Raw genomic sequence first — 26,179 nt, forward strand, 5'->3', positions numbered from 1 at the left:
TATTGCGGACAGTCTGAGCACTGATGGAGGGATTGTGCATTCCTGTGTAACTCAGGAAGTTGTTGTTGCCATCCTGTACCTGTCCCGCAGGTGTGATGTTTGGATGTACCGATCCTGTGCAGGTGTTGTTACACGTGGTCTGCCACTGCGAGGACAATCAGCTGTCCGTCCTGTCTCCCTGTAGCGCTGTCTTAGGCGTCTCACAGTACGGACATTGCAATTTATTGCCCTGGCCACATCTGCAGTACTTATGCCTCCTTGCAGCATGCCTAAGGCACGTTCACACAGATGACCAGGGACCCTGGGCATCTTTCTTTTGGTGTTTTTCAGAGTCAGTAGAAAGGCCTCTTTAGTGTCCTAAGTTTTCATAACTGTGACCTTAATTGCCTACCGTCTGTAAGCTGTTAGTGCCTTAACGACCGTTCCACAGGTGCATGTTCATTAATTGTTTATGGTTCATTGAACAAGCATGGGAAACAGTGTTTAAACCCTTTACAATGAAGATATGTGAAGTTATTTGGATTTTTACGAATTATCTTTGAAAGACAGGGTCCTGAAAAAGGGACCTTTCTTTTTTTGCTGAGTTTATATCCACTTGTCAATCCTAATCTGATTGACCCCATCTCGTCCTCTCCTGGCTCGTTGGGGTAAGATTGAGTGTTGATATCCAGACTAGGGGCTTTACCCTAGAGAGCTTCCAGAACCTTCAGCAGGAGTATGGGGAGAAGTTCAGTTCCACAAGAGGTTTATTAGAACCCCTGCTGGCGTTCCCACTCATTTAGCACTACTTTATTAGCATCTGATAACACAACTTCTGGGGATTGTTTTGCTTTTTGCTGGATGTGCCTTTCTTTACCTCGGCATCGGAAAGGTAATATTGGTTGAATTCAAGGTTTGGCCATGGATCTAAGAGGTGGCGAGGGGAAAAAATTACTTTCAGTGATCATCTTGTAGTTTTCCACCAAATTACTGTAACAGGTTTCTGCTGAATGGGCAGCATTCCTTGGCTGGATTGTTCTAGCGATGTTAACAAGCACATACACTTTCCCCTGCCTCAGCCTGCCTGCCTGCTGCACCATCTGGAGAGCACCCATCATTAGGAGTGTTGGGAGTTAATAACACTTTAGAGTTATTGGACACCTTATTGGACACCTTTTGCCTCTAGATGGTAATGGAAGCTGCTAATTCCAGCGACGTCTATTTTGACTAGCTTAATTCTAGATGAATGGCTATCTATTGGCTTGGCTGTTGGGAAAACATAGAAATTCTGATCACTCACCATTTCATATGGGCTGTCATAAGAGCTGATTGAAAAGACTGCCTGAAATTTCAGTCTGTTTTGGTGGGATGGAGTTTTGGCCTGCCTGGTAACATCACCAGGCGGTAAATGAGAAGCTGGTGTTTGGAGGATATACTGGCACAGGTGTTGTTAGGCCCGAGACGAAGTTGAGGGCCGGTAAACCGTGCCAATATATCCTTGAAACATCGGCTTCGAGGGCATTATCACTTAATTAACTAATTTACCGCCTGGTGATGTTACCAGGCAGGCCAAAACTCCATCCCACCAAAACAGACTGAAATTTCAGGCAGTCTTTTCAATCAGCTCTTATGACAGCCCATATGACATGGTGAGTGATCAGAATTTCTATGTTTTCCCAACAGCCAAGCCAATAGATAGCCATTCATTTAGAATTAAGCTAGTCAAAATAGACGTCGCTGGAACTAGCAGCTTCCATTACCATCTAGAGGCAAAAGGTGTCCAATAAGGTGTCCAATAACTCTAAAGTGTTACTAACTCCCAACACTCCTAATGATGGGTGCTCTCCAGATGGTGCAGCAGGCAGGCAGGCTGAGGCAGGGGAAAGTGTATGTGCTTGTTAACATCGCTAGAACAATCCAGCCAAGGAATGCTGCCCATTCAGCAGAGACGCAACTCAGTCGTTCAGTCTTTTTGTTCTACATCTATGGACACGACTCAGTCGTTCGTTCTAAATGTTCTATTGCCATACTGGCTGGCAACGTTCTTATCCCTTGCTTGCTAGCTAGCCAACTACGGCTAATTTACAGTCACGTCAAACAGTGCAGCCAGAAAACAACAAAGTACCTGCATAATTTGCATTTGTTTAAGCTGTTTTCTAGTGACATTTATTAGGATACATCCATAACAATGAGCTAATGAGGCGCGATTTCACCTGGCATAGAAAATGTGCTTTCTCGTCAGGACACTGTTGTTCAGAGGAGCTAGCCAACAACACAGCTAACACAATCACTTCAAACTGAAGCTGGAAAGACTGCAAACTAGCTGCACTTTGTTTCATTTTACCTGTTTTCTATTGATATTTCTTTGTAGATATCCATAAAAATTATGCTGATTCATGATTTCGACTGGCTGAGAAAAGCTGCCTGCCTGTCTGTCTCATCCCGACTCCCGACACATTCATTACCATGTGACAGCTGGAGATCGAATTCGAATATTGAAACAATGTTGCAAATGTCAGAGACAGACAGCAAGGTTAATACAAATCTCCGCTGTTGAAAACTAAATGTTAGTCTAAAAGAAATGTAAGATAATGTCTAGATGCTTTTTATAGTGGAGATCAAATTTGAATATTGCCTGGCTGGGCTGATGAGACAGTGGATTGCGCAGTCAGATGGAACAGAGTAAATAGGCATTGTAAGGTCATAGATTTAGCCGGTGGTAACTTGTGGAATAGACACTGGCTGGAATGCAGTTTTAACCAATCAGCATTCAGGATTAGACCCACCCGATGTAAAATAGACCAATAACCTCTCTGCCAATAACAGCTAGTTTTCAGTTTTCCCCTCCCCACTCAGACCACTCCCACAGTCCTAGCAAAATTATTTCTTGAGAAATTGCTCTTTGCTAAGAAGCTATTTTTGTTTCTTTATGACCATTTACTTGAAAACAATCACAGTAAGACACTTAATTCTTACCCAGAAATGATTTGATATTGTGATAAAACGGCTGCATTGGACCTTTAACTAGATTTATATTCAGGACCTAAAGAGAGAAAGAAGCAATGAGAACAATGAGTGATGGGATCTGGGAATAGAGGCAGCACGCGAGGACAACTTAAGATTTACAATCATTTAATTAATGTCAAATGTAGTTTACAAACGGGAAAGACACGTACCATTTTCAAGAATATACAAGACACAAATTATTTGACACAATCATCTTGTGCAATTTGTCATCTTTGGGGCAGGTTGAAATAAATCTCCAGTTGAAGGAAGTAACCGCAAAGTGAGAGAAGAGCTTAACCCTTAATTCTCAACAGTATTGTGAAGCCGATTCACAGAAGTCACAGCTCGTCTTGACACACAGGTGCAATAAGCCTATTACGGGTTCAAAGGTGCCCCACACGTACTGTAGCACAGCTTTAAGTGTTCATTTGCCTATGCATGGTTACCTGTAAATGTGACTGCAAAGTGAAACTAGAACAAAACCTATACATACATGTACTGTATGAACAGAGGTATTGGGAAAATAACTTTGTAACAATGTGGAACAATTCTACAGATCCTTTGGAGGTGCTACGAGCCTGTGATCATACCTTTTAACAGGCTGCTCCAGAACATACCCTTTATAGAAACAATACTCTACTAAAGATGTGTACTGCTTTTATGAAAACAAACCTGCTGTATGTCTACATTGTAGCCATCATTATCAATCAAATAGTCATTGTAAAATAGCATCTAAATCAACAATGGATGGAGATGAAATAATCTTAGACCTAAACAAAAAATGCAATAAGCACTAAACTGGAGACAGTTCTGAAAACAGTAGTCCATGAAGAGAAACCAGGTCTGGACTGAAATATCAAAATCTTTGCATTTGTGACTAAAGTCTTTGTCTATTGTTCCCCTTCACTGAAAATGGAAGCTTTCTGTACACGTGTTAATATATCTGCAGGGTTTCTGTTGGGGGTTTGAATTCAGTCATAAACCTTTCACTTCTTTATTTTTTGTCAGCATACATCAATACAGACATCACAGGATACATAGTTTTACAAATACAAAGCACGCCACCTTGCTGTGGGGTAGTGTTCAGTGACTGGGCTTGGGCAGTCAGTTGGCTGGGCCAACCCAACCCAACCCAACATGAAGGCCCACTCCTCTTTTCCCTTACAGATGGGAAGGACCTGCCTTTACGAGTTGCCAGGTTGGAGCCTTTGCTGGGTAGCACAATGGAAGGAACACTCAAACATTTCTGGAGGACAAGCATTTTATGAGGCTTTATCAGAGCAGGCAAAACAGAAAATCAAAGTGATCAGCAAAGTGATATGATCAGCATGTATGCTGTACAACTGAGGACAAGAAGCGGAGGTGGAATTTACAACTGCGTTCCAGGTTGTGATTTTGAAAACAGCGGTTTGTTTGGCCAGCGTTGCAGTTCTGTAACAATTCAAAGCCATCATCTCTCCTAGTCTAGGGTTAGAGCCATTTGAATCTTTACATCCCCAAAAAATAATTTAAAAAAATTATCTCCTTGCTTTAGGTTTAATTCTTCTATAGCTTTTACTGTATAGTTGAATGAAAAATGTACACCATCTAAACCTTGAATTTCTAATTGAGTAGTTTTATTATTATTACTTTAAATGTATTCCTGTACAATGAAATAGTTCAACTTCAACCTCAAGACGACAACGTTGGTTTAAAAATACAGAGGGGTTTCTTTTCGGCCATTTTTTAAACATCCTTTTCCCCCTCACCAAAACTCTAAAGAAAAACTGGACTTTAATAATATATACTTCTGTGTGTGTGTGTGTGTGTGTGTGTGTGTGTGTGTGTGTGCGTACATATGTATACAAGTGTAACCTCTATGTCATTTACACACAACACTGTAAACATACACAGACTATTATACATGTGCTTGCACTGATCCTTGGGATTTGGTTGACTTCACTATAACACCACAACTGAAGAAGGAAGGGAAAAGGAGGTTGAAAAGAAGAGGAGGATCTCCTGGATGTTCTGAGGTTGTTGGTTTGGTTGAAAGCTGAAAGAGTTGATCGTTTTCCTTTCCCCCTTACCAGGCCTTCAAGCAGGGTGCGACGACCGGCGGCCAGCTCAATGTCTAGCTTGGCTGTCCCGATGGCTTGAACCAAGATGGGGTTTTCCACACAGAGCGAGTTACACCACCACCTCCTCCCACCTGAACACACCTCTCCGCAGGGATGATGGTGTGGCGAAAGGAGGGGGGCTCAGTGAGTAACACAGCAGTGTAAAGCTGGGTCGTCTGGGAGCTACAGGATCAAACACACAGAACCAGAAGTGTCAGCCAGGGTGGAGGGTATCTGGCTGGAGTAGACCACCCACCACTAGAGGGCAGGGTGGAGGGTATTTGACTGGACTAGACCACCCACCACTAGAGCGCAGGGAGCCAGTGAGGGGTGGTTGGTTAGTCATTCTGAGAATACTACTTGGTTTGGTTCTGTCCCCATGGCTGGTTGGTTTATCAGTCAGTCCTCCCCTGGTCTGAAGAGTCATTCAAGACATCAGTTTAATCCCTCTAAGCTCTGATGGGGGCTTCACAAACCCAGGCCCACGCAAGGTCAAGAAAAACAAATACGGTGAGAGCAAATGGAAATATTAAGAGGAAAACATGGAGGGAGGAGGGGGTTGGAGGTGGAGGTGGAGGCCGGTCAGGGCAGGCGCCGTCTACTTCACATGTAGACGCGCCTTAGATCTCCTGGCGACGTGATGGTGTTGCATTGTGGGCACAGTTTCTTGTTTCCCTGTGGGACAGAGAGAGAGGAAAATGTCATTGTTTAGGCCACAATATGAGCAGTTGAGGGTTTGAGCAAAGCATAGAGAATGCATCTGTCCTTAAAACACCCTGGTGAAATAGTATGCGGTACTTAGACTGACAGTACAGAGATAGTCCTGTAATAGATCAAAACAACCACATCAAATCAAATTGTATTTGTCACATGCGCCGAATACAACAGTGAAATGCTTACTTACAAGCCCTTAACCAACAAGGCAATTTTAAGAAAGAACACCAAACAAATAACAAAAAAAACAAAAAAATAATAATAAATAAAAGTAACAAATAATTAAAGAGCAGCAGTAAAATAACAATAGCGAGGCTATATACAGGGGGTACCAGTACCGAGTCAATGTGCGGGGGCACCGGTTAGTCGAGGTAATTGAGGTAATATGTACATGTAGGTAGAGTTATTAAAGTGACTATGCATAGATAATAAACAGAGTAGCAGCAGCGTAAAAGAGGGGGGGCAAAGCAAATAGTCTGGGTAGCCATTTGATTAGATGTTCAGGAGTCTTATGGCTTGGGGGTAGAAGCTGTTTAGAAACCTCTTGGACCTAGACTTGGCACTCCGGTACCGGTTGCCGTGCGGTAGCACAAAGAACAGTCTGAGTAGGGTGGCTAGTCTTTGACAATTTTTAGGACCTTCCTCTGACACCGCCTGGTATAGAGGTCCTGGATGACAGGAAGCTTGGCCCCAGTGATGTACTGGGCCGTACGCACTACCCTCTGTAGTGCCTTGCGGTTGGAGGCCGAGCAGTTGCCATACCAGGCAGTGATGCAACCAGTCAGGATGCTCTCGATGGTGCAGCTGTATAACCTTTTGAGGATCTGAGGACCCATGCCAACTCTTTTCAGTCTCCTTAGGGGGAATAGGTTTTGTCATGCCCTCTTCACGACTGTCTTGGTGTGCTTGGACCATGTTAGTTTGTTGGTGATGTGGACACAGTACAGAACAGGTATAAAACCACATTCAGCCACAGTGTATAGATCCCTAAGCATGCCTCCGTCAGTGAGACAGACGGCCTACAGTGGAGCATCAAAGCCTGCTCATCATCCTGTTCCAGGGTTCCTGCTCTGCTCTCTCCCACTTTGAATCACTGCCATCTCCTATAAAGCTGTGTACAGGGTGTAATTAAAAGGCAGCGGGGGCAGGAGCTGACATCAGGGCAAGGTGAGCTGTGTGGTCTCCTCTCTTTCTGTGCCACACATGAGGTGGTGCTGCCCCGAGTGGAGAGAGGGAGACGGGCATCTGCCACGGCAGGAGGGAGGGCTGCCACGCAACCATACAGTCTGCCAACTGAGCCATCTACATGGGCCCAGATTCACAAAACACTTCTTACGCAAAAACGTAAGAAGTTTCTTAAGAAATAAGAACTTGATAAGATAGTTTGTAAGTGCAATTCCTCAACAATATACAGTGGGGAAAAAAAGTATTTAGTCAGCCACCAATTGTGCAAGTTCTCCCACTTAAAAAGATGAGAGAGGCCTGTAATTTTCATCATAGGTACACATCAATTATGACAGACAAATTGAGAAAAAAAAATCCAGAAAATCACATTGTAGGATTTTTTATGAATTTATTTGCAAATTATGGTGGAAAATAAGTATTTGGTCACCTACAAACAAGCAAGATTTCTGGCTCTCACAGACCTGTAACTTCTTCTTTAAGAGGCTCCTCTGTCCTCCACTCGTTACCTGTATTAATGGCACCTGTTTGAACTTGTTATCAGTATAAAAGACACCTGTCCACATCCTCAAACAGTCACACTCCAAACTCCACTATGGCCAAGACCAAAGAGCTGTCAAAGGACACCAGAAACTAAATTGTAGACCTGCACCAGGCTGGGAAGACTGAATCTGCAATAGGTAAGCAGCTTGGTTTGAAGAAATCAACTGTGGGAGCAATTATTAGGAAATGGAAGACATACAAGACCACTGATAATCTCCCTCGATCTGGGGCTCCACGCAAGATCTCACCCCGTGGGGTCAAAATGATCACAAGAACGGTGAGCAAAAATCCCAGAACCACACGGGGGACCTAGTGAATGATCTGCAGAGAGCTGGGACCAAAGCAACAAAGCCTACCATCAGTAACACACTACGTCGCCAGGGACTCAAATCCTGCAGTGCAAGACGTGTCCCCCTGCTTAAAGCCAGTACATGTCCAGGCCCGTCTGAAGTTTGCTAGAGTGCATTTGGATGATCCAGAAGAGGATTGGGAGAATGTCATATGGTCAGATGAAACCAAAATATAACTTTTTGGTAAAAACTCAACTCGTCGTGTTTGGAGGACAAAGAATGCTGAGTTGCATCCAAAGAACACCATACCTACTGTGAAGCATGGGGGTGGAAACATCATGCTTTGGGGCTGTTTTTCTGCAAAGGGACCAGGACGACTGATCCGTGTAAAGGAAAGAATGAATGGGGCCATGTATTGTGAGATTTTGAGTGAAAACCTCCTTCCATCAGCAAGGGCATTGAAGATGAAACGTGGCTGGGTCTTTCAGCATGACAATGATCCCAAACACACCGCCCGGGCAACGAAGGAGTGGCTTCGTAAGAAGCATTTCAAGGTCCTGGAATGGCCTAGCCAGTCTCCAGATCTCAACCCCATAGAAAATCTTTGGAGGGAGTTGAAAGTCTGTGTTGCCCAGCGACAGCCCCAAAACATCACTGCTCTAGAGGAGATCTGCATGGAGGAATGGGCCAAAATACCAGCAACAGTGTGTGAAAACCTTGTGAAGACTTACAGAAAACGTTTGACCTGTGTCATTGCCAACAAAGGGTATATAACAAAGTATTGAGAAACTTGTGTTATTGACCAAATACTTATTTTCCACCATAATTTGCAAATAAATTCATTAAAAATCCTACAATGTGATTTTCTGGATTTTTTTTTCTAATTTTGTCTGTCATAGTTGACGTGTACCTATGATGAAAATTACAGGCCTCTCTCATCTTTTTAAGTGGGAGAACTTGCACAATTGGTGGCTGACTAAATACTTTTTTGCCCCACTGTATCTTAAGATTTAATGATTTTCTTACGAACTTCTCAAATATCTTCTTACGAATCTTCTTAAGATGTTTGTTGCTAGGCAACCAATTTAGCTAGCTATCTAGCTAGCAATGGCAATCACGTTAGCATATTTCGTACTGAAATGACTGCTCTAAAACATGTTCTTGGGTTTAAAATAATCAATACTAAAACTCTCAGATTAAGTTTGAGTGAATTAAACATGTTAAATTGCTTTCATGAACTTATTCTCTCACTGCCCAGAGTTTAAGACAAGGGTTTAGCTATCTTGGAATTAAGAACAAATCCAAGAAATGTACTTTCAATAATGAGGAGAAACATAAGAAATAGCGCAAGAACATTTCCAATAACCTTTTTGAGGAATAGCAACTTTGCTATTCTCCATAAGTCTATAGTTAAGGAAAAAATTGCAGTTAAGAAGGTATTTCTTCTTAAGGTTTTGTGAATCTGGGCCCTGAACCCTTACCCTGGCATGTATCTGAACTGTGTTCAAATTAGTTTTCTTTCAAATATTTTGAGCGTTTGATTGAGCCTGCCAAGTGTCATCTATCTGAACCCCTCCCCCTACAAGTGCCGACACACCACCAGCTCAAACACGAAAGACATGTAGACTACCTGCTTTCACTGGTCTCCTGTCACTGACTCATTAACAGGAAAATGAGGTATGGGGAAGGTTACTGGAGCCACACTGTGAAGAGGTCTAGTCTACTACCTGTGTGTGTGCTCAGAGTGTGAGTCAACTTCCAGCACACTGGGACCTGTGTATGTACAGTCTGAGAGGTACTAGCTGACTGACCTGGGATCTATCTGGAATGAACCAAGGTGATATAACGGTTCTTGTCAGAGTATGCAGAGGGCACAGTGGGAGTTACTGAACTAGGGGCAGAGTTCATACACTGAGTCCTGACACACTGATGTGGTGGGCTGGGTTAGCCCTGTGTGTGTGTGTGTGTACACCTGACTGCACAGGGTTAGGCCCTGGCTTACAGGAAGGGGTAAATAAATCTTTGCCAGACAAGGAGCACACAGCTGTTAGCAAACAGTGGAGTCTCTGTGCTGCCAGAACCAGGAGTCAGGGGGCAGCTGGGGGGCTCTCACGCCACGGTGGATTTGTGGCTCCCAACAGGTCTGCTCATGTCTAGAGCAAAGATGACCAGGCTAAGGAGATGGGCGGAGGGGCCTTGAGTAGAGGTGGTCTCCATAACAGCAGCATGCAGTAACAGAAAAACTCAGGGAGTATTGGACCAAGCCCAAACTGGTTAGCTCTCGTTGTCTTAACAGCCTACAGGTTCATTTTGAAAATAAATTAAGCTTGCCCCGAACTAAAATCAGTGTCCAACGACCTTGCAGACGGACAGACAAACAAGCTACCGTACCAGCCTTCTTCTATTGTTGTATACCTCATCCTCTAAGAACCCCCCCAACCCGTACCCTGGCTCCAATGAGAACCAGGTTCCTCCATAGTCCTCTCTTTACACAAAGAAATGACAGCAGGGCCTTTCTTTCTTTTCTTCATATAAAATAAAAGAGTTACCTGATCTTAATGAGCCTGGTGTACGGTGTGGCCAGATGCCGTGCTCTATTAAACTCATAAAAAAGGCCTGGCGGTAACTAGATTACACGCATTTACTTTGATCAAGACGTGGGGAGCCCTGCCGCACAATGCTTTTATTGCTGTCTTTGGGCAACATTTGAATGCCCACATTAGGATCAAGCTGCTGCGGCAGACACACATTTCTTATCCACCCCTCAGACTTCCCCCTTTCCCTCCCTCCTTCCACCACTGCCTTTGTCTTTCACACACAGGGCTTTGTGATGAAAAAAGGAACACAGCAGCATATTTAATATATTGGATATTGGAGGAGGATGAGGAGGGCTGAGCTGGGATTTTTTTTTTATGAATTGCTTCTGTGTGTAGTAGCAAAAAACAGGATGAGGGGGAGTGCATCGGGGACAACAAATTCTCCCCAAAACATAGGACACAGCAGAAGGTCCTGGAGGTTTCCCTTTTTATTTTTTTTTATTTTTATTTCACCAGGTAAGCCAGTTGAGAACAAGTTCTCATTTACAACTGCGACCTGGCCAAGATAAAGCAAAGCAGTGCGATAAAAACAACAACACAGAGTTACATATGGAATAAACCAAAACGTACAGTCAATAACACAATAGAAAATAGAAAATCTATATACAGTGTGTGCAAATGTAGTAAGTTACGGAGGTAAGGCAATAAATAGGCCATAGTGCTAAATAATTACAATTTAGTATTAACACTGGAGTGATAGACGTGCAAATAGAGATACTGGGGTGCAAATGAGCAAAATAAATAACAATGTAAATAACAATATGGGGATGAGGTAGTTGGGTGGGCTAATTACAGATGGGCTGTGTACAGGTACAGTGATCGGTAAGGTGCTCTGACAACTGATGCTTAAAGTTAATGAGGGAGATAAGCGTCTCCAGCTTCAAAGATTTTTGTAGTTCGTTCCAGTCATTTGCAGCAGAGAACTGGAAGGAATGGTAGCCAAAGGAGGTGTTAGTTTTGGGGATGACCAGTGAGATATACTTGCTGGAGCGCATACTACAGGTGGGTGTTGCTATGGTGACCAATGAGCTAAGATAAGGCGGGGATTTGCCTTAGAAGTGATTTATAGATGACCTGGAGCCAGTGGGTTTGGCGACGAATATGTAGTGAGGACCAGCCAACGAGAGCGTACAGGTCACAATGGTGGGTAGTATATGGGGCTTGGGTGACAAAACGGATGGCACTGTGATAGACTACATCCAATTTGCTGAGTTGAGTGTTGGAAGCTATTTTGTAAATGACATCGCCGAAGTCAAGGATCGGTAGGATAGTCAGTTTTACGAGGGCATGTTTAGCAGCATGAGTGAAGGAGGCTTTGTTGCGAAACAGGAAGCCGATTCTAGATTTAACTTTGGATTGGAGATGCTTAATGTGAGTCTGGAAGGAGAGTTTACGGTCTAACCAGACACCTAGGTATTTGTAGTTGTCCACATATTCTAAGTCAGACCCGCCGAGAGTAGTGATTCTAGTCGGGCGGGCGGGTGCCAGCAGCGTTCGATTGAAGAGCATGCATTTAGTTTTACTAGCATTTAAGAGCAGTTGGAGGCCACGGAAGGAGTGTTGTATGGCATTGAAGCTCGTTTGGAGGTTTGTTAACACAGTGTCCAATGAAGGGCCAGATGTATACAAAATGTTGTCGTCTGCGTAGAGGTGGATCTGAGAGTCACCAGCAGCAAGAGCGACATCATTGATATACACAGAGAATAGAGTCGGCCCGAAAATTGAACCCTGTGGCACCCCCATACAGACTGCCAGAGGTCCAGACAACAGGCCCTCCGATTTGACACATTGAACTCGGCTGTACAGTACTGTCTTTTATCAATCGCGGTTATTATATCGTTTAGGACCTTGAGTGTGGCTGAGGTGCACCCATGACCAGCTCGGAAACCGGATTGCATAGCGGAGAAAGTACGGTGGGATTCGAAGTGGTCGGTGATCTGTTTGTTAACTTGGCTTTCAAATACTTTCGAAAGGCAGGGTAGGATGGATATAGGTCTGTAACAGTTTGGATCTAGTGTCACCCCCTTTGAAGAGGGGGATGACCACTGCAGCTTTCCAATCTCTGGGGATCTCAAGACGATACGAAAGAGAGGTTGAACAGGCTAGTAATAGGGGTTGCAACAATTTCGATGGCTAATTTTAGAAAGAAAGGGTCCAGATTGTCTAGCCCAGCTGATTTGTAGGGGTCCAGATTTTGATTTTGCAGCTCTTTCAGGACATCGGCTATCTGAATTTGGGTGAAGGAGAAGCGGGGGGACATGGGCAAGTTGCAGCGGAGGGTGCAGAGCTGGTGGCCGGGGTAGAGGTAGCCAGGTGGAAAGCATGGCCAGCCGTAGCAAAATGCTTATTGAAATTCTCTATTATCGTAGATTTATCGGTGGTGACAGTGTTTTCTAGCCTCAGTGCAGTGGGTAGCTGGGAGGAGGTGCTTTTATTCTCCATGGACTTTACAGTGTCCCAAAACCTTTTGGAGTTAGTGCTACAGGATGCAAATTTCTGTTTGAAAAAGCTAGCCTTTGCTTTCCTAACTGATTGTGTATATTGGTTCCTGACTTCTCTGAAAAGCTGCATATCGCGGGGGCTGATCGATGCTAATGCAGTACGCCACAGGATGTTTTTGTGCTGGTCAAGGGCAGTCAAGTCTGGGGTGAACCAGGGGCTATATCTGTTCTTAGTTCGGAATTTTTTGAATGGGGCATGCTTAATTAAGATGGAGAGGAAAGCACTTTTGAAGAACATCCAGGCATCCTATACTGACGGAATGAGGTCAATATCCATCCAGGATACCCGGGCCAGGTCAATTAGAAAGGCCTGCTCGCTGAAGTGTTTTAGGGAGCGTTTGACAGTGATGAGGGGTGGTCGCTTGACCGCGGACCCATTACGGACGCAGGCAATGAGGCAGTGATTGCTGAGATCCTGGTTGAAGACAGCGGAGGTGTATTTAGAGGGTAAATTAGTCAGGATGTTATATATGAGGGTGCCCATGTTTACGGATTTAGGGTTGTACCTGGTAGGTTCCTTGATAATTTGTGTGATATTGAGGGCATCTAGTTTAGATTGTAGGACGGCCGGGGTGTTAAGCATATCCCAGTTCAGGTCACCAAGCAGTATGAACTCTGAGGATAGATGGGGGGCAAGCAATTCACATATGGTGTCCAGGGCACAACTGGGGGCTGAGGGGGGTCTGTAGCAAGCTGCAACAGTGAGAGACTTATTTCTGGAAAGGTGGATTTTTAGAAGTAGAAGCTCAAACTGTTTGGGCACAGACCTGAATAGTATGATAGAGCTCTGCAGGCTCTCTCTACAGTAGATTGCAACTCCGCCCCCTTTGGCAGTTCTATCTAGACGGAAGATGAGGTAGTTCGGGATGGACATTTCTGAATTTTTTGTGGCCTTCCTAAGCCAGGATTCAGACTCTGCTAGAACACCAGGGTTGGCAGAGTGTGCTAACGCAGTGAATAACTCAAACTTGGGGAGGAGGCTTCTGATGTTAACATGCAAGAAACCAAGGCTTTTACGGTTACAGAAGTCAACAAATGATAGCGCCTGGGGAGTAGGAGTGATACTGGGGGCTACAGGGCCTGAGTTAACCTCTACATCACCAGAGGAACAGAGGAGGAATAGAATAAGGATACGGCTAAAAGCTTTAAGAACTGGTCTTCTAGTGCGTTGGGTAGAGAGAATAAACCGGGCAGATTTCCGGGCGTGGTAGAATAGATTCAGGGCATTACAGTTGAAGTCGGAAGTTTACATACACCTTAGCCAAATACATTTACACTCAGTTTTTCACAATTCCTGACATTTAATCCTAGTAAAAATTCCCTGTCTTAGGTCAGTTAGGATCACCACTTTATTTTAAGAATGTGAAATGTCAGAATAATAGTAGAGAGAATGATTTATTTCACCTTTTATTTCTTTCATCACATTCCCAGTGGGTCAGAAGTTTACATATACTCAATTTGTATTTGGTAGCATTGCCATTAAATTGTTTAACTTGGGTCAAACGTTTCGGGTAGCCTTCCACAAGCTTCCCAAAATAAGTTGGGTGAATTTTGGCCCATTCCTCCTGACAGAGCTGGTGTAACTGAGTCAGGTTTGTAGGCCTCCTTGCTCGCACACGCTTTTTCAGTTCTGCCCACAAATGTTCTATAGGATTGAGGTCAGGGCTTTGTGATGGCCACTCCAATACCTTGATTTTGTTGTCCGTAAGCCATTTTTCCACAACTTTGGAAGTATGCTTGAGGTCATTGTCCATTTGGAAGACCCATTTGCGACCAAGCTTTAACTTCCTGACTGATGTCTTGAGATGTTGCTTCAATATATCCACATAATTTTCCTTCCTCATGATGCCATCTATTTTGTGAAGTGCACCAGTCCCTCCTGCAGCAAAGCACCTCCACAGCATGATGCTGCCACCCCCGTGCATCACGGTTGGGATGGTTTTCTTCGGCTTGCAAGCAACCCCCTTTTTCCTCCAAACATAACGATGGTCATTATGGCCAAACAGTTCTATTTTTGTTTCATCAAACCAGAGGACATTTCTCCAAAAAGTACGATCTTTGTCCCCATGTGCAGTTGCAAACCGTAGTCTGGCTTTTTTATGGAGCAGTGGCTTCATCCTTGCTGAGCAGCCTTTCAGGTTATGTCGATATAGGACTCGTTTTATTGTGGATATAGATACGTTTGTACCCGTTTCCTCCAGCATCTTCACAAGGTCCTTTGCTGTTGTTCTGGGATTGATTTGCACTTTTCACACCAAAGTACGTTCATCTCTAGGAGACAGAGCTTGTCTCCTTTCTGAGAAGTATGACGGCTGCGTGGTCCCATGGCGTTTATACTTGCGTACTATTGTTTGTACAGATGAACGTGGTACCTTCAGGTGCTTGGAAATTGTTCCCAACGATGAACCAGACTTGTGGAGGTCTACAATTTCTTTTCTGAGGTCTTGGCTGATTTCTTTTGATTTTCCCATGTCAATCAAAGAGGCACAGAGTTTGAAGGTAGGCCTTGAAATACATCCACAGGTACACCTCCAATTGACTCAAATATGTCAATTAGCCTATCAGAACCTTCTAAAGCCATGACATAGTTTTCTGGAATTTTCCAAGCTGTTTAAAAGGCACAGTCAACTCAGTGTATGTAAACCTCTGACCCACTGAAATCGTGATACAGTGAATTATAAACAAATTGTCTGTAAACAATTGTTGGAAAAATTACTTGTGTCATGCAAAGTAGATGTCCTATCCGACTTGCCAAAACTATAGTTTGTTAACAAGAAATCTGTGGAGTGGTTGAAAAACAAGTTTTAATGACTCCAACCTTCGACTTCAACTTAATGTACAGGCAAGGATATGGAAGGATATGAGTACAGTGGAGGTACACTGCCTGGTTGGGCCTACTGTACTGTACAATAAGGGGTTAATGAGTTAGGTGGGACTCACTACGGTGTTTGTAAAGAGAGGAGAGGAGAAGAGGTACCTACACCCCTGTGGTCAGATGCAACAAAATTGTCTAAATAATTTACTTCATTAATCACTGACCAAAGACCAAATTAGAAAAACGAATAACAAAACAAACATAGCTCAAGAGTATGTTAAGTTTGTGTGTTTAGACGTAAGGGGTATAATTCAGAGGTTAGAGTAGACCTATTTATTTCAGAGTTGAGAGAGCGAGAAAGAGAGAGAGAGAGAGAGAGAGAGAGAGAGAGAGAGAGAGAGAGAGAGAGAGAGAGAGAGAGAGAGCGAGAGAAAGAGAGAGAGAGCGAGCGATAGAGAGAGAGAGAAGTGGGAAGTTCAGTCACTATGAAATTGTTCTATAATCAGTGGCTGTAATGTGATGAAGTAGTGTTGCCGTGCAACAGCAGTGTTGTGATGTGTTGTGGAGGCTGGGTGGGTTGCCGTTGGGTTCTCACCAGAGTCCTGAGCCAGCATTCCTCACAGTGGACGTGCCAGCACTGGATGGAGGTGAGGGGCATCGTGTACGAGTCCTGCCACAAGGGAGATGGGAGAGAGAGAACATTAAGCACAAGAGATTAAAGGGGAACTGTTTGGACTGACACAAATGCACGGTCGCAGGCACACACGGCACAACACTGGACAAGTCCTGACGAACGACGGCACCAAAACAAAAGCACCAGGCAGCACTGCTAGAAGCACAGGCATGGATGAGGGGAGCGGCCAGCCCAGCCGGGTGAGCAGGTGGGCGGGTAGAGGGAAGGAGAGTGGGTGAGCACAGAGAGCCTTACCCTCCGGAGCGGGAGCAGCCGTTTAATCCCGCCGCCGCTGCAGCCCATAACGTAGCCTCTATACAAACAGTAAATGCTCAGCGGGGGGAGGGGCTTTGAGCTCTCAGCAAACCGCCTCTCATTGGGCGCTGTTACCGCGAGGGCCCGCCCCAATTGGCCCAGATTCTTGTCTTCAGCCCTGTCTGTTTGGAATCTTTTCCTCTGTAGGGAAGTACAGAGGGGGCACTGCTGAGCACAAGAATGTGGCGGACTACAAAGCATAGATAGAAACAGGTACGGACGGACTGGACGGACACCGACACATGCACTCACACAACATCAGGCGGCACTGGAGAGAGAGGTCTATAAGAGTTTCTGTTGCAGCTCTTTTGATGTGATATGTTGAGACTTGTGGCAGGCTCTGGTCAAAATAAGCTATAGATAACTTTACAGGCCAGAATATGCTGTTTCTATGAAACGTACTGAAACAGAACAGGGAACACTGAATGTGAAGATGATGTGATGTGAAATCCAATGCATCCATCTAGTGTCCAGTTCCTTAAAGCAACAGTAGATGGTGGTAGAGATCCACTGACAAGGACCCTGCTGAGGTGGTCTGCCTGTACGATGCTTTAACAAGTGTTCAGATAACACAGGTTACAAACTCCTTGAGGAGCTTGTAGAGAAAGATCCTCAACTCTACTGCCTAACAAGCCCACGCCATTTAATTACTTGCTTTTCAGAGTTGTGGGCCCGGGTTGGGGCCGGGGTCAGGGAGCAGGGGCTGCCAAAGCATCTGGCATCTTCACTCTCCACTCATTCTCAGGATGGGAGGATGGCAGGGTGGGTGGGGTCTATGACGATGGGGGAAGTACCACCACAACACACTCTCAGGAACACTTACGAAAGGATTCTGATTGCTCAGGTGTGGGGTGTTCTTAATCCATGTTGTCTGATTTTCTCTCAGACCAGAACAGCCGAGCCAGTCATTAGGGACATGACAGATAATCAACTCTCGAGGAACTGGATACGTTGATGGATGTCAATCACCAAGGTGACATCAATAACTAAAGACATGAGTTCACTTATTGACCCCCCCAAATGAAATGGTCAGAGAAACTCCTCAAAGCTGCCAATACAATGGGCTGCTTGCAGCTGGGGCTTCAAAGTGATGACAGTTGGTGCAACAGAATCTCTCTGACACACACATCAGGGGGCAGGGAGGGAGGAGGGCTGACTTTCAGGCCATGCAGGAATCACTTCAACCACCAGACAGTACATGTCAACACAAAGCCTCTGCCTGCATACCACAACGATGTGTCCCTAATGGCACACTATTCCCTATATACAGTGGGGAAAAAAAGTATTTAGTCAGCCACCCATTGTGCATGTTCTCCCACTTAAAAAGATGAGAGAGGCCTGTAATTTTCATCATAGGTACACGTCAACTATGACAGACAAAATCAGAAAAGAAATTCCAGAAAATCACATTGTAGGATTTTTAATGAATATATTTGCAAATTATGGTGGAAAATAAGTAATTTGGTCAATAACAAAAGTTGCTCAATACTTTGTTATATACCCTTTGTTGGCAATGACACAGGTCAAACGTTTTCTGTAAGTCTTCACAAGGTTTTCACACACTGTTGCTGGTATTTTGGCCCATTCCTCCATGCAGATCTCCTCTAGGGCAGTGATGTTTTGGGGCTGTCGCTGGGCAACACGGACTTTCAACTCCCCCAAAGATTTTCTATGGGGTTGAGATCTGGAGACTGGCTAGGCCACTCCAGGACCTTGAAATGCTTCTTACGAAGCCACTCCTTCGTTGCCCGGGCGGTGTGTTTGGGATCATTGTCATGCTGAAAGACCCAGCCACGTTTCATCTTCAATGCCCTTGCTGATGGAAGGAGGTTTTCACTCAAAATCTCACGATACATGGCCCCATTCATTCTTTCCTTTACACGGATCAGTCGTCCTGGTCTCTTTGCAGAACAACAGCCCCAAAGCATGATGTTTCCACCCCCATGCTTCACAGTAGGTATGGTGTTCTTTGGATGCAACTCAGCATTCTTTGTCCTCCAAACACGACGAGTTGAGTTTTTACCAAAAAGTTCTATTTTGGTTTCATCTGACCATATGACATTCTCCCAATCCTCTTCTGGATCATCCAAATGCACTCTAGCAAACTTCAGACGGGCCTGGCGTAAGCAGGGGGACACGTCTGGCACTGCAGGATTTGAGTCCCTGGCGGCGTAGTGTGTTACTGATGGTAGGCTTTGTTACTTTGGTCCCAGCTCTCTGCAGGTCATTCACTAGGTCCCCCCGTGTGTTCTGGGATTTTTGCTCACCGTTCTTGTGATCATTTTGACCCCACGGGGTGAGATCTTGCGTGGAGCCCCAGATCGAGGGGAGATTATCAGTGGTCTTGTATGTCTTCCATTTCCTAATAATTGCTCCCACAGTTGATTTCTTCAAACCAAGCTGCTTACCTATTGCAGATTCAGTCTTCCCAGCCTGGTGCAGGTCTACAAATTTGTTTCTGGTGTCCTTTGACAGCTCTTTGGTCTTGGCCATAGTGGAGTTTGGAGTGTGACTGTTTGAGGTTGTGGACAGGTGTCTTTTATACTGATAACAAGTTCAAACAGGTGCCATTAATACAGGTAACGAGTGGAGGACAGAGGAGCCTCTTAAAGAAGAAGTTACAGGTCTGTGAGAGCCAGAAATCTTGCTTGTTTGTAGATGACCAAATACTTATTTTCCACCTTAATTTGCAAATAAATTCATTAAAAATCCTACAATGTGATTTTCTGGAAAAAAAAATCTCAATTTGTCTGTCATAGTTGATGTGTACCTATGATGAAAATGACAGGCCTCTCTCATCTTTTTAAGTGGGAGAACTTGCACAATTGGTGGCTGACTAAATACTTTTTTTCCCCACTGTATGACCAAAACCCACAGGGCCCTGGTCAAAATTGGCACTCTATAAAGGGAATAGGGTGCCATTTGGAACGCACACCAAGAGTTGGTATAGTAGTGGATGGGCGGGTTACTTGGGTTCAAACACTCCGTTATGGCAGACATGCATTGAGTCAGAGAGAAAAGCAAATGGATGGACAGAGAAGAAAGGAGTGTAGTGGATCCTTACCATGCAGATGAGACACTTATATCTGTCCCCTCGTAGGATCTGTTTCTCCAGTTCCCGGATACGAGCCTTTAGTGCTTCGAACGTGGTGGCTGTCGAGCCCTCTGTGATCCTGTAAAGAAGAAAAGCTTGGGTTGGGTCACAGTGACACTCAAAGAGAAAGGATCATCACAATTACATCATGGAATCTCTTGTTTTAACTCTTTGGTAGCAGCACTGCAGGGATGCAAAGGCCAAGGTATTTGGTGGCCATTTTATGCGTTATCATTCTTAATCTTCTACCTCAGTCCCAGTATCTGATTGCTTTGAGATGGTTGCTCCACGTCAAGTTTTTCATTCAGTCCTTGCTTGTCAGGACACCGAGCTGTCTTTATTCTGTGCATGACACCTCCCTATTTAACAGCTGTCTGTCTGTATCCTCCCAGGCCCTATCCCTACACTGACTGACCCATGATTTACGGCTCCCTCCCCTCCCCTCCTCACCTCTCAGGCCCTCCACTAAATATCCCCTGATTAATGCCACTGCCTGGAGAATGTACATTTAACACTGTCCTGCAGCATATGAACTAGCAATAACTAAATCAATATGGCCGCCAGTGATTGTCCGGGATGCGGCACTGGCCAGATGTTTATGGTGATCCGCTCATTTTCCAGCCAGATGGAGCGCTGATCTACAGTATTGATTTACTATTGGACCAGCTCTCAGCGGGAGGCAAGGCACAGCGCTCCCCCACTCCGATTAGCGGCCGGTCAGAGGGCCCATTGCCTCGGCTATCTATGGCTTCATTTATTATACTACCGGCCTTGTGTGGTTGTTCAATGAGGAGGAGTGAGGGCTCTGAGGACCACAGAGACAGTACAGGAGAAGAACTAGACAGGCCACTTACCTAGCTCGATAGCTACATTGAAGAAAGCACTGTTTTTGTCTTATCATATACAGTGGGGAGAACAAGTATTTGATACACTGCCGATTTTGCAGGTTTTCCTACTTACAAAGCATGTAGAGGTCTGTAATTCTTATCAAAAAATATATCAAAAATCCAGAAAATCACATTGTATGATTTTTAAGTAAATAATTTGCATTTTATTGCATGACATAAGTATTTGATCACCTACCAACCAGTAAGAATTCCGGCTCTCACAGACCTGTTAGTTTTTCTTTAAGAAGCCCTCCTGTTCTCCACTCATTACCTGTATTAACTGCACCTGTTTGAACTCGTTACCTGTATAAAAGACACCTGTCCACACACTCATTCAAACTCCAACCTCTCCACAATGGCCAAGACCAGAGAGCTGTGTAAGGACATCAGGGATAAAATTGTAGACCTGCACAAGGCTGGGATGGGCTACAGGACAATAGGCAAGCAGCTTGGTGAGAAGGCAACAACTGTTGACGCAATTATTTGAAAATGGAAGAAGTTCAAGATGACGGTCAATCACCCTCGGTCTGGGGCTCCATGCAAGATCTCACCTTGTGGGGCATCAATGATCATGAGGAAGGTGAGGGATCAGCCCAGAACTACACGGCAGGACCTGGTCAATAACCTGAAGAGAGCTGGGACCACAGTCTCAAAGAAAACCATTAGTAACACACTACGCCGTCATGGATTAAAATCCTGCAGCGCACGCAAGGTCCCCCTGCTCAAGCCAGCGCATGTCCAGGCCCGTCTGAATTTTGCCAATGACCATCTGGATGATCCAGAGGAGGAATGGGAGAAGGTCATGTGGTCTGATGAGACAAAAATATAGCTTTTTGGTCTAAACTCCACTCGCCTTGTTTGGAGGAAGAAGAAGGATGAGTACAACCCCAAGAACACCATCCCAACCGTGAAGCATGGAGGTGGAAACATCATTCTTTGGGGATGCTTTTCTGCAAATGGGGACAGGACGACTGCACCGTATTGAGGGGAGGATGGATGGGGCCATGTATAGCGAGATCTTGGCCAACAACCTCCTTCCCTCAGTAAGAGCATTGAAGATGGGTCGTGGCTGGGTCTTCCAGCATGACAACGACCCGAAACACACAGCCAGGGCAACTAAGGAGTGGCTCCGTAAGAAGCATCTCAAGGTCCTGGAGTGGCCTAGCCAGTCTCCAGACCTGAACCCAATAAAAAATCTTTGGAGGGAGCTGAAAGTCTGTATTGCCCAGCGACAGCCCAGAAACCTGAAGGATCTGGAGAAGGTCTGTATGGAGGAGTGGGCCAAAATCCCTGCTGCAGTTTGTGCAAACCTGGTCAAGACCTACAGGCAACGTATGATCTCTGTAATTGCAAACAAAGGTTTCTGTACCAAATATTAAGTTCTGCTTTTCTGATGTATCAAATACTTATGTCATGCAATAAAATGCAAATTAATTACTTAAAAATCATACAATGTGATTTTCTGGATTTTTGAAGTGTACCTATGATAAAAATTACAGACCTCTACATGCTTTGTAAGTAGGAAAACCTGCAAAATCGGCAGTGTATCAAATACTTGTTCTCCCCACTGTAGATCTACTCACACCAATGCCATGTTCTCATCAGAAGGTATATGACTTCAAGACCTTGAATGTTCATTTCTCTGATGTTAGTCCAATACAATACAGCTGATTGTTACTCAAGTCAACTTGAAACTCGTTTGACTGGACAGAGACCTTGGCTACAGAAAGGAGAGGCCAGTCATTGTCTCCTGTCCTGTGACACCATAGCCATAAAGCTTTAAAATCTCTCCTTATTAGCGAGGAGCTTGTAAAAAGGCATTTAGTCTTGATTAGCGTGCTTGCTTATAAAGCAGGCCCAGTAGCGCTGTCCTCGGTAGCCTGGTGTTTTCCCTTTTAACAGCTTCATAAATCCCTGTGGTGATTCACTCAACAAACACTGTCATTGGGCCGCACTGAGTAAAACTTTTCCCTATAAAGACCAACCCTCCTCTTGTCTCTTTCTCAGACACGAGGCGGTTTGACGATGAATATTAATTTAGTCAGTGATTTATAAGAAACCACATTCTAAAAGTTATTTAATTCCCTCGTGCAATAAAAGGGGGTTTTAATCTTTTTTTATGTGGAGGACTGAGCCGATGGAGCGATGGATGGTGGACAGGAGTGTTTGTGTGTGTGTGCCCCTGGTTTACTACACACTAGGCAGAGGGGACTGGATTACCTCACTGGGCTGAAAGTAATCAACCATTTGATGACTGTATCAGGGGGGCCAGCCCCAACCAAACCACAACCCAACCACAGACAGGCAAGCACTGCATTACTAAACTAGATCATAGCAATTATTAGTATCTATATACCACTTTCAACATACCTTGACACAATGACTCCTTGTCATTGTCACTTTACAGCTTTACCTCATTCTATTGTCTTCCTGGATAGGTAACCCTGTCTTTACTGGGCATAAGCCTGTGTATAAATTATCACAATTTAGCTTGACTGGTAGAGGAAGATGGTCTACGCAGATCACGTTTCGCTAAACCTTTTCCTAGACTCTAAACTACTATCATTTGTAAAGGTACACCTCAAAAATCCATGTTGTAATATACCAAACAACCTGTGCTAAACTTAAAATGATTTATAAGATGAGTTAAGTTATTGGTTAGACGTAATGCTAAGGGAAATACAAGTAAAGCAAACATTGTGGGCATAAAAACAGGGCAGTGAATCAGGCCTGGGCTGAGGTTTCTGACCACAGTGGGACTCTGTGGGGCACTGAAGCTATAGTAGCCTTGAGTCCTGATAAAACCTTACAAGACTTACAATCTAACCTGAAATACTACATCATGCAAAGATGTCCCTGGCTGCTACACCATCTCTGTGTAGCTGGGACACTACAGTTCTTTGGAGGACTACCTGGGGTTGTGTTCAGAAGGGCAAACCATAGAATGGAAAACTAAAATCTTAACTTCAGTAGCACTGTTTCAGAAGTTCTCCCTACTGAACACAATCCCTGAAGCAACAGAAGGGGAGGATGGAGCCAGAGAACACCTTACTAATATTGAGTTGCACCCCCATCCCTTTTGCCCTCAGAACAGCGTCAATTCATTGGGGCATGGATTCTACAAGGTGTTGAATGCGTTCCACAGGGATGCCAGCCCATGTTGACTCCAATGCTTCCCACAGTTGTGTCAAGTTGGCTGGATGTCCTTTGTTTGGTGGACCATTCTTGATACACACAGGAAACTGTTGAGCGTGAAAAACCCAGCAGCGTTGCAGTTCTTGACACAAACTGGTGCGCCTGGCACCTACTACCATAAAAATCCTTCTTTAACCCGTCTCCTCCCCTTCATCTATGCTGATTGAAGTGGATTTAACAGGTGACATCAATAAGGGATCATAGCTTTCACCTGGATTCACCTGGTCAGTCTATGTCATGGGAAGAGTTTTGTACACTCAGTGTATGTTATCTCAGCTGTGATCCTCCCCTCTGACCTCCACAGGACGGAAAGCGAGAGAAAGAAATAGAGAAAGGAAGAGGGAGAAAGAGAGAGCTTGTCATTCTTCCCCGTTAAGTGTTCTTTGTTCAGTCTGAATGTGTGCGGGAGGCTATGCGTTGCGCCCATTTCTCATTTGATTAGCCCACCTTAATAGGCTCCCTGGCCCCCCCTGGGCCTCTGCACAACCCCCTGCAATCCATCTCCATCAGCCCGTTATCTTCATCTAGCGTCCACCTATATCCCAGCCTTTCATCTCTCAGGCAGGGAGAGAGGCAGGCAGGCAGGCAGGGCCAGTGGTGGCCTCCTGAGCACACTACTGGCTGGTGTAATTACAGTTAGATACGAGCGAAAGGGAAAAGGAGAGACCCAGAGGACTGAAAGCCTTTTACAATGGGGATTAATCCACGTCCACCTCCTTCCCCATTCACCCAATTAATTCGGTCATCTGTACATACAACATCTTTGTATGATAGGCCTATGCAAAAATGTATGTCGAATTTACAAACCTTCGGAAACTCAAATGTATATTCACATCTAAAAACGTGAATACTGTTGAAGATTAAGATCAAGTCATATAACAAAGGACTAGTTAACAAAACCCACAAATTCCAACAAACTATGGAGTGGGACATCGCTATTACAGTCCATGGCTGCCTCAGCTCTGTTAACTAACGCCTTAATTAAACTGACACCAGAAAATAAAACAGTTAAGTCCCAATTGATTTCTTCAGCTCCAGCCATATGTGTGTGAGGAGGGTTTCAGGTGGCTATAGGGGGAGGGCTCCTCTCTCTCACAGGGTCCGAGGGGGGAGAGGCAGAGGAGGAGGGAGCGGGTGGGGTAGAGTCATCACACAGAAATTGAGGACAGATTCAATTATTTGCGGAGCTACATGGAAATCTCTGCCATTGTTTCAAGTTGAGCATGAAATTTTGCAGCAATCACATTGGCGGCATTGGAGAGCTCATTTATCTTGTTTGGCAACGAGCGGGGATGGAGACACCGATGCCAAGAGATCATTACCCATCTGGGATGAGATCAGAGATTTCACTACTGCAAAATGCACACACACATGCGCGCGCAAACACACACACACACACACACACACACACACACACACACACACACACACACACAATCAACATAACGAAAGGAGACATATCTCATTTTCATCGAGGGCTGAGAAAGAGAAAGCCATATGCATTTTGCAAACAGCAAAGTTGTTCCTCTGAAATCATTCAATCCCTTATTTGGTCTCTTTTAAAGGATTCTCACATTAAGCCTCTTTCTTTTCCATCAGGAAATTGCCCATAAAACTGTCACCCTGCATGTCCATTTGTTTCTAGATTTTGGCACAGAAAAGTCAGAATGTAAGAACATACAAGCAACATTTTACTGTTAAGAAGAATGAATGATGTCAACTCATGTACTTAATAATAATTATTATTATTATTATTTCCTTGTCTTTTTTATGACAATAGTAAATAATCATACAGGCTTGTTCTTCCCAATAAGCCAACAGAAAGTAAAGAAGAACTGTTAAACTATTATTCCCGTAACAACCCTCTCTCTGTTTGATGAATTACATCATCTCCCGCCGTATAATACAATACCCTTCCAACATCCTGTGGAACCTGATCAAATAAGGCCTCGTAGAAAACAACGGCAGGGAGGGAGAAACGCTAAATATCTGTGAGAAATATAGGTTCAGCTGAAGAGTTACTGTGACTGTCTGTAGATGCATCCTAAATGGCACCCTATTCCCTATATTGTGCACTATGTTTGACTTCCTTTTCCACATAGGGCACAATCAAAAGTAGTGCACTATACAGGGAATAGGGTGCCATTTAAGACACAAAGTCAGTGCTCCAGAGCAGACTGGTTGGTGAACCACTCTCTCTCTCTGCCTGGCTGGTGGAAATATGATATTAAATAAATAGGCCTGTGTCACGTCTGGAGGAGAGCAGAGCAGCCGATAGCTAAGCTAATA

The 26,179-nt window shown here is 44.5% G+C and overlaps 1 protein-coding gene across 9 annotated transcripts in view; it reads right to left on the reverse strand.

Annotated features, from left to right (window-relative positions):
- Positions 1 to 3,094: 3,094 nt before the first annotated feature.
- The window catches only part of LOC121535225 (E3 ubiquitin-protein ligase RNF220), a 169,958-nt gene continuing 146,873 nt past the window's right edge, over positions 3,095 to 26,179 (reverse strand). For 5 of the 9 annotated variants that reach the window (XM_041842076.2, XM_041842075.2, XM_041842074.2 and 2 more), the window contains 4 exons: positions 19,779 to 19,887; positions 16,655 to 16,855; positions 16,322 to 16,396; positions 3,095 to 5,759 (listed from right to left, as the gene is read on the reverse strand). In XM_041842076.2, coding sequence (XP_041698010.1) covers positions 5,688 to 5,759; positions 16,322 to 16,396; positions 16,655 to 16,855; positions 19,779 to 19,887 — 457 coding nt within the window. In that variant the 3' untranslated portion in view covers positions 3,095 to 5,687. The remainder of the gene's footprint in view (positions 5,760 to 16,321; positions 16,397 to 16,654; positions 16,856 to 19,778; positions 19,888 to 26,179) is intronic. The other 4 variants (XM_041842080.2, XM_041842078.2, XM_041842077.2 and 1 more) reach the window with 1 other exon arrangement.

Source organism: Coregonus clupeaformis, chromosome 21 (assembly GCF_020615455.1).
Source record: "Coregonus clupeaformis isolate EN_2021a chromosome 21, ASM2061545v1, whole genome shotgun sequence".
In the NCBI taxonomy this organism is placed as follows: Eukaryota; Metazoa; Chordata; class Actinopteri; order Salmoniformes; family Salmonidae; genus Coregonus; species Coregonus clupeaformis.